Source organism: Aphidius gifuensis, linkage group LG2 (assembly GCF_014905175.1).
Source record: "Aphidius gifuensis isolate YNYX2018 linkage group LG2, ASM1490517v1, whole genome shotgun sequence".
In the NCBI taxonomy this organism is placed as follows: domain Eukaryota; kingdom Metazoa; phylum Arthropoda; class Insecta; order Hymenoptera; family Braconidae; genus Aphidius; species Aphidius gifuensis.
The window spans coordinates 26316576-26325352 of NC_057789.1; the positions used below are offsets into that span (position 1 = coordinate 26316576).

An 8777-nucleotide genomic window follows, 5' to 3' on the forward strand; every position below is an offset into this window, starting at 1 on the left:
TTAAAAAAAGGTGAATAAGATAAAATTGCCACGTGTCAATAATCTTGAGATTGAATAAATCAAAGTGATGATGGGAAAAAAAATTTATCAGGTAGAAAATAAAAGTAATGCTGGAATTTTTGATTATTTAAATGTTGAATTAATTTTATATATTTTGAGTAAATTGATGTTTTATTTTATTTTTGATATTAATCTTTGTAGGGAGCTGCCAAATCGAAAGTGATGTAAAATTAGATTTTCGCCTACACATGTTTAAATCTTCTAGAAATATTTAACTTTTATTAAAAAATAAAAAAAACAGATTAAATAAAAATATCATGTTTTTAATATTAAAAGGGAAATCAATAAAATAATATATTTTGTATATGTAAAAAATAAATAACCCTGAAATCAATAGTTTCTATTTAATTTTCCGTTATTTCAGTTTGTTTATAAATTTATTTTTTTATTTTTTCCATGGATGATCGAATTTTTTATACATAATAAAAATATATATCTAAAATTCTAATGATATTTCTATTGTTATTTGAGTATTCTCATCATTCGTATTGCGTAAAAATTGTACATCCAAAAGATGTTATCAAAACAAAATTATGTTCGATAGTTTTTGTCACAAAAAAAAACAACAAAAATTTGGTATTTGAATTTCATTGAACAGGTCAAAGAATGACCAATAGAATAAAAAAACAAATCAATTTTTCAAGATTATCATCAGGAAATAAAAAAAAAAAATATTACAATGTTGAAATATTGCATAATAAATAAAAAAAAAATTTTTTTTTAAATAAAGCTGCATCATGAAATTTTTTGAAATTATTATTATTTTTTTTTTTTAACATGTAAGAAATAAAATACGCTATTCATAGAAATTAAAAACGAATCAAGTATTTACCTAAGTATACTTAAAGATCAGCAGAATTTTACTCTCATTTCCGTTTGCAATTGAAATCCCGTTATTTAATATTTAAAAATATAAAAAAACTACGTTTTACTTTGTTTTCTTTTTTTTTTATTAATAAATTATATTTTAAATTAAATTTATGAATTAGACAATAATATTTATTGTTAATTAATCATAAAAAGTCTCGTTTTGTCCTTATTGTGTTTTTTTTTCTTTTATTATTATCAACAAACAGATTAAACGAGAGTCTTATCATTTATCATTCAATAAATTCAACTTGAGTGTATATATTAACACTCATCATTGTTCTGTTTTAAATTTTTATTTAAAATTTTTTTTTTCTTTATCTTAAGTCTGCTGATTTTGAAGCACTTGGAGTATCGATTATGGACAAATGTTTGCAAGTGTATTATACTTTATTTTTTTTTTGTTTAAGATTAATGGCATACTCAAAGTGCACGTCACAATTTCGAATTTACCTGATTAGTGGGGATGTCATGTAAAATATCAGACAGTTATTCATGCACTTTGCATCAACAACGAGCTGCTCATTTTGGATTAAATTAAATTTCTAAAATTTGAAAATTCATTGTAGTTGACTGCAAAAAAGTTATTCATTCGGCAAGTTTATATTACAATCTTGAGGTAATCAATATTGATAAGTTATTAATTTTATCAGATTAAATATAAATAAAAAAAAAAGTTTATTCAACTTAAAAGTATAAAAAAAATAATAATAAAAATCCAAAGACAAGATTAATAATAACAATAAACAATTTATAGAAAAAAAAAAAAAAAGCCAGAAAATTAAATTTGAAAAATTGAAAACACTTGTTTTATTGTAATTATTTATACTTTTTTTTGTTTTTTAATATCAATTGATATTTTATTAAATTTATAAAAGGAAAATATAAGTTTTCAAAAATTTATTTATATATTTTTATGCTAGTCTAAAATGAAGTAATACAATGTCAATGGTCATTGATAATAATCACACATTGAGATTGCGGCAAACATAAATAAAAAAAAAATTAGTATAATCTTTAATATTTTTGTCTCGTGTATGTTTTTAAAATAATAATCAAGTAATATATTTTATCATTGACAAACGTGGAAGTAAGTTTGCGAATTTAGTCTTTCGAAAGTCATCAAGAAGTAACTTTGATAATATTAAATTCTTAATAAATATTTAATCAACAATGGCTGCTCTTGCAAGTCCAGTTTTTAGTGCTGTGAGTTGTTGATATTTTTAATTATTACTTTTTCAATAATAAAAGTAATTATGTTAATTTTTTTTTTTCAAATAAATAGGTAGAACGAAAACTAAGCAAGCATAGTCTTCGAATTTCTTTGGATCTCAGTCCTGTAAGTAATATACAAAAAAAAATACAGTTGGATTAATTTGTGATATATTTTTACATAAATAAATTACTTGCCAGTTTATTTAATTAATTGTGAATTTAAATATAGTTTAATTTTTTTATATCAAGGTTAGTGATAGCATAGAAATGCCTCAAATGAATGAAGCCAATTCCGAAAATTCAGACACAATGGTAAATTAATAAAAATCAAAGTTCTATTATTTATTTAAATTCTGTCTTTTTATTTGTCGGCATATATCCAATTGTCCAATCAAAAATAAAATAATTTATTTATTTTTTACTATTTCAGAAAAATGATGATCATTCAACTGAATCAACTTACCAATTAAATGACGATTCGAAATCAGACAAATCATGGTTTTCTAGAAATCGAAAAATAACAAATAATTTAATAGCCTTTTTTTTGCATTTAATTGTTTTAATATATTTTACATTTGCAACAATACACTGGATAAACAATAGTTAAGTATCTTTATTATTATTAAATAATCATATCAATCAACTAAATAAATGAAAAAATTATTTGAATATTAATTTAATACTTATTGTCCAGATAACAATGGAAATTTAGACTGGTGTGATGGATATGGAATGCTTGTGGTACTTGTGGCAATTGTTTACATTGGTATTGTTTATTATAAAATATTTAAAAAATATTTTGCCTCAATTATTATAAGAATATTTGAGCCACTGTTAAATTCCATAGAATCACTACAACAAAAAAGGTATTTTAATATTTATCAATTAATGCAAAATCAGTTTTAAAATTTTACTTTTTTTAGGTATATATCTGTTGTGGTAAAAACAGTATTTTATGTGTCATTGTTAACAGGATTAGTTGTATATTTATACTATGATACAATTGGATCCAGAGAAAGGCTTAGAAGTGGTCTTGGTTTTTTATCAATTTTAATTTTTGGCTTTGTTTTTTCAAAACATCCTACTAAGGTATTTTAAAAATACAGTTTAAAAAACAATAATAAATTTCAATTGTAATTTTTATAAAGATAATATTTAAAAAAAAATCAGAAAGTAAATTAAATAATAAAATTGAGTATTTAATTAGTAATGAAAAAGAAAAAAGTATTTAAATTTTTGTCTTTTATCTTTCTTTAAACATAAACTTTTAATAAAAATAAAATAATTATTTCGTATGATTTATCTATGTAGATATTATCTTTAATATTCATTAATTGAAATATAATTTTCTTATCAATTGTTGACCTTAATTATATTGATTAAAAAAAATTAAATAATTAAATATATTCCAGGTAAATTGGAGGCCAGTTATTTGGGGTTTGATACTTCAAATTGGATTTGGTTTATTAACAATAAGGTGGACTGTTGGTAGATCAATATTTGAATGTGTTGCTGATAAAGTTACAATTTTTTTAAACTATGCAAAAGATGGCTCACTGTTTGTTTTTTCAGAAGAGCTTGTTATAATTAAAAGTGTATTTGCATTTTCTGTAAGTTGATTAATTTTTTAAATTTATTTACAAAAATTAATTTATTTTAACTTTCAGGTTCTTCCAGTTGTATTTTTTTTTAGTTTTATGATTCAAGTATTGTATTATTGGGGTGCAATGCAATGGGTCATTTTAAAACTTGGATGGGCTTTGTCCTCTGTAATGGGAACAACTGTTTGTGAATCAATTAATTCAGCTGCAAATACATTTCTTGGAATGGTAACAAAACTTTATTTTACAATAAATATTTTACATAAATTTTGTATTTATTATTTTTATATTTTCAGACTGAATCACCACTACTTATTAAACCATATATATCAAAATTAACAGCATCAGAACTTCATGCAATAATGAGTTCTGGTTTTGCAACAGTTTCTGGTAAATTAATTTTTCCCATCATAATAAATATTTTAGTTTTTCTATTGCCAGCATGATCTTCAATCAACTTGTCATTTTTTTATTAATATTGTAATATTATTTTTTAAGGTACTGTACTAGCAGCATATATTAATTTTGGTGCTCAACCAAGTCACTTGATAACAGCATCAGTTATGTCAGCTCCAGCTGCACTTTGTTTTTCAAAATTATTTTATCCAGAAACAGAAAGAAGCAAGACAACATTTAAAAATATTCCTCTTCAAAAATCGTAAGCTGAATTATTAATTTTCAATAGTTTTATTTTATATAAACATTGTGTTGTATTATAAATTTAACAATAATTTCTTTTTGTTTTTTTAATGACAAAGAGAAGATGCATCTGTCATGGATGCAGCTACAAAAGGTGCTTTAGCAGGAATACCTCTTGTTCTTGGTATAATTGCAAACATCATTGCATTTGTTTCTTTAATATCATTTCTAAATGGAATTCTTGGTTGGCTTGGTGGACTCGTTGGCTTTACAGATCTAACACTAGAAGTAAATTTATTATTTAAATTTGAAAAAAATATATAATTTCATTAGTATTATTTCTAATTGGTTATTTAAAAAATTCACAGTTGATTTTGTCAAAAGTTTTTTTACCTTTGAGCTGGATAATTGGAGTACCATGGGATCAGTGTGAAGATGTTGCTACTTTAATTGGTCTTAAAACAGTTGTCAATGAGTTTGTTGCCTATCAAAGACTTGGTGAATTGAAAAAACTAGGTAAATTAACACCACGAGTTGAGGGAATCGCAACATTTGCTATATGTGGTTTTGCTAATCCTGGATCTGTTGGTATTATGATGGGAGCACTTATTTCAATGGCACCAGAAAGTAGACAAACAATTGCAAGTGTTGTTGTACGTGCTTTTATTTCTGGCTCTGCGGTTTGTTTTATGACTGCTGCAATTGCAGGTAATAATATTTGTTTTTCTTCTTGATTGGATATCAGCTGAGATTATTTTGTGTTTATATTCAAATATATTTTTCAGGAATGCTGATGGATGAAGATTATTTTACCCATGGCTCAATGAATAACATAATGTTCAATGTATCAGCAATAAAATAATATTAATAAATTTGAATAAATTTTTAAAAAATAATATTTTAATTGAATATTTCATTAACAAGAGCGTGGTTATATATATTTTTATGTATTTTTCATTCGATTCATCATAATTAAAATTTTTATTTATTTATTTATTTATTTATTTGGATACCTCTTAACAAAATACCTCTTTGCCTGTTCAATAATCCTGTTAAAAAATTAATATCGCCACTATTTTTTTTCTTATTGTTTTTAAAGAAATAAAATTTATTTTTGAAATATCAGGAGAGCAGGTGAAACAGGAGGTGTGAAAAATTAATGTCACCACTAACATTTTAAATGTAAAATAATTTAAAAAATTATATAATCTTTATTTATTTAATTTTTTAAATATAAATTTCTGTTAAATCAATAATTTTTTTTATCATTGACATTGAACATACTGGAGTCAACTTGAATAATAAAACAAGAAATTCAAATTTAAATATTTTATAATGCACACCTGTATTGATTCATAATATTTAAAAAATCAGGATATTTTTACCTTATATATAATGTCAAAAATTACAGGATAATTATCACTCAATTTTTTTTCAACCAGTGAATTAATAATTTTTTTCTTGATTGTTTCTTCGTATCAATCAGTGTAAGGTAATTTTTATTTTCTTATTATTTTTATTAATATTATATCAACACGATAATTATTTTTTTCAGATTAAAAAATTGTATATAATAAACAAAAAGACAAAAAGATAAAAAATATATTCACAATGAAAATACAATTATTTTTTTTAGTAACTATTTTAATTTTAAACGTGAACCAATTATTAGCTGGAAAATATTACTGTGGTGGTGGAATTATCAATAGAATTGATGGAAAAAGTTTATGCTGGAAACATTGTAGTGGATTTCGTATTGTGGCATATGACTGGTGTTATACCTCAAATAAACCAAATGCAACTTTGGGAGATGAGCCAACAGAATGCCAAAGTAATCCAGAAATATGTGATCACAAATGGCCTTGTGTTTCAAAGTGCTATGCAATTCCTTAAATTGACATTGATCCATCAAATCACACAAACTTAAGAATAAGCAAGAAGCTTTTTATAAACAAAAAATAAATTAATTGTAGTATTTATTAATAATATATATTAAATACAAAAAATAATATAAACATTACAATGACTAATTAATTTACTATTAAATGTATCCAAGATGTATGATTAAAGTAATTTAAAAAAAATAAATAGTCAAGTACTGTCGTCATAATTTGAAATAGTCATTTAATAATTGTTCATGTGTCACCTCATACTTGTATCATTTCTACAATGATTAATTCGACTTAAAAATACTTTTATTTTCAAGAAATTATTCACCATTATGACCTTGATGACTTTATCTTGACAGGTGATTTTTTTAAACTAACAAAACAACGAAAACCAGCTTGACAATTTATGAATTTTTAAATTAACTTTAATCAATATTTTGTGTTGTTTTAAAAACGTTATAATTTTTCTATTATCTTCTATTATATTAGCTGATGTTTTTTTTTGTTTTATTATTAACTATTTGACAAGTTGAATTAATAATACAAAAATATCCTTATATATTATTTCCTGCAGTGTATTTTTTTTTTCTGAAGCTTGTATACACAAAAAACTAATAAAGAAAATTTGAAAACAAATTTTAATAACATATTAAAAACAAAAATAAAACGATGATAATTGTACAATAAAAGTTAATAAAAATGGCTAAATACATTTTACTTTTTTATCTATCATTTTTATAAAAGTAAAATAACTGAATTCGAGTTGAATTTTTAAACCCTGTTGTGTCATTAAAATACTTATTTTGGAGTGTAAATATATATGTATATTTTTTAAACAAATAAAAATTAATATTGAGCAAAATAAAATATTAAAAAAAATAAAACAGAAAAACAAATCATATAAGTCTGCCATTAATATTAAAAAATAATTAATTTCATTATGGTAATTCATGAAGTCGATGGAGTTCGTAAATAGTACGCATACGATTAAATACGTCGGCAGTCACCTCCAACATTTTTGGTAACATATCTACATTACGTTGTACATGTTCTCCAGACACCTGTAAATTGTATTAATATTGTTTAAACAATTCAGCAATATGCTAATTAATTAACCATGATAAAATGACCTTTTTAAATAATACTTCTCTTGTTGGCATTGTGTACATTGCAACAACAGCTGCTTTACGAATAACCCAGGAATGATGTTTAGCCAAAGTTTTGCTGTAGGCATTTTGACAACAGCTTGATGTTTTATCAGTGGCAGAAAGTTCACCAAGTTGTCTTAAAAATTCTCTGATGAAATCTATTAAAACAAACATTAATTTTTATTTAATATATAAAGATTAAATTCCATCTGTTCTTTTTAAACTGATAAAAGGTATTAATTTATTTTTAAAATTACATAAGACATTGGTACCTATAGATAAAAAAATTAATTACCAAGACCACGATGAAGACGTAAGAGTGTTCTAGCACCAGTTGTGTGTTCTGATTTTTCCAACAAATTATTTTCTCTTTCAAACTCAATCAGTGATTTAACTGTTTGATATTTTTCTTCTTTTTCTAATAATCCACTTAGAATGTCTATTTTAAGTTTTAAATCAGATGACACAAAGGTAAACACACTACCCATTAATTGAAAAAACCTAAATGAAAAAAAATTTTTTTAATTAAATAAACATAATATAACCTAAATGAACAGAAAGAAAAAAATCTAAATTACTTTGAGCTTGAAAAATAATTATTAATTAAATAAAACATGATAGTCATTTACATGATAAAACAATGAACAATAAAATAACAAAGGAATGACAATAAAAATAATAACAATGACAATATTGTGGTGTAAATTTTATAAAACAAAAAATTGTTTAAATAATATATAATTAACTAACTTGTATAATTCATTGTAAGCCTCGAGATATGCTGCAACGTTGACATCATCTTCTTCAATCAGTGCACGATCAAAATGATCATGAACAATTCGTAAATCAAAATATGTCAAATCTAAACCCTCCGCCATTTTTAAATGCACTATTCAACAACAAAACACAACAAACTGCATCAAAGTATATTATTTTATTTTTACTCTGAAATGTTACAGCTGTGTTTCTAAAGCAACGAGTCAATTTATACTGAGTTTGCGCACACTTTACTTCATAAATATATTATTGTTATTAATTATTATTACTATTATTACTATTATTATTATAGTAGTGTTGTTGGTGGCTAGAGTGGGTATAAGCTTATATCTATGTTATTGGTGGCTACTATTGTTTAAATAATACTTTGTTCTTGCTTCTCAATTAATTTATTTCTCTAGAAAAAAAAAAAAGTCTTCCAGGAATTTTTTTTAAATTATATTAATTAAAATTGTTTTCTAATCATTCAAGTAAATTTTCAAGTAAATTCTTCATGGCATTTAGAAGTTATATAAAAAAATCAAAATCGAAATGGGAAAAATGACATAGATAACGTTCAGCTAGATAAATTTATTTTTCTG

The 8777-nt window shown here is 23.3% G+C and overlaps 2 protein-coding genes across 9 annotated transcripts; one reads left to right on the forward strand and one right to left on the reverse strand.

The window, feature by feature from the left end:
* Positions 1-1240: 1240 nt before the first annotated feature.
* Positions 1241-5376, forward strand: LOC122849889 (solute carrier family 28 member 3). Of its 8 annotated transcripts, none has more exons than XM_044148778.1 (14): positions 1242-1546; positions 1851-2133; positions 2213-2266; positions 2392-2454; positions 2573-2744; positions 2837-3008; positions 3066-3231; positions 3555-3752; positions 3810-3971; positions 4040-4133; positions 4242-4401; positions 4502-4670; positions 4751-5090; positions 5168-5376. In XM_044148778.1, the coding sequence occupies exons 2-14, from the start codon at positions 2101-2103 to the stop codon at positions 5242-5244; spliced, it is 1860 nt and encodes a 619-aa protein (XP_044004713.1). In that variant the 5' UTR covers positions 1242-1546; positions 1851-2100; the 3' UTR covers positions 5245-5376. The 8 variants fall into 8 exon arrangements, with proteins under 8 accessions (XP_044004720.1, XP_044004713.1, XP_044004714.1 ...); XM_044148779.1 differs by having other exon boundaries at positions 2023-2133; XM_044148785.1 differs by lacking the exon at positions 5168-5376 and having other exon boundaries at positions 1241-1546; positions 4507-4670; positions 4751-4930.
* Positions 5377-5944: 568 nt separating this feature from the next.
* LOC122849890 (ceramide-1-phosphate transfer protein) lies at positions 5945-8419 on the reverse strand. The gene is made up of 4 exons (XM_044148787.1): positions 8170-8419; positions 7715-7920; positions 7402-7577; positions 5945-7332 (listed from the first exon to the last, which is right to left on the reverse strand). Exons 1-4 carry the CDS (start codon positions 8295-8297, stop codon positions 7210-7212), a joined length of 633 nt encoding a protein of 210 aa, XP_044004722.1. The 5' UTR covers positions 8298-8419; the 3' UTR covers positions 5945-7209.
* Between the last annotated feature and the right edge of the window lie 358 nt (positions 8420-8777).

Coding starts and splice junctions, on each gene's coding strand:
- LOC122849889 (XM_044148778.1), top strand. CDS start 2,101: ATGGCTGCTCTTGCAAGTCCAGTTTTTAGTGCT. Junction 3,753..3,809: donor AAAGTGTATTTGCATTTTCT/GTAAGTTGATTA, acceptor TTTAACTTTCAG/GTTCTTCCAGTTGTATTTTT. Junction 4,402..4,501: donor AATATTCCTCTTCAAAAATC/GTAAGCTGAATT, acceptor TTAATGACAAAG/AGAAGATGCATCTGTCATGG.
- LOC122849890 (XM_044148787.1), bottom strand. CDS start 8,297: ATGGCGGAGGGTTTAGATTTGACATATTTTGATTTACGAATTGTTCAT. Junction 7,921..8,169: donor GCTTACAATGAATTATACAA/GTTAGTTAATTA, acceptor TTTTTCATTTAG/GTTTTTTCAATTAATGGGTA. Junction 7,578..7,714: donor ACGTCTTCATCGTGGTCTTG/GTAATTAATTTT, acceptor TTGTTTTAATAG/ATTTCATCAGAGAATTTTTA.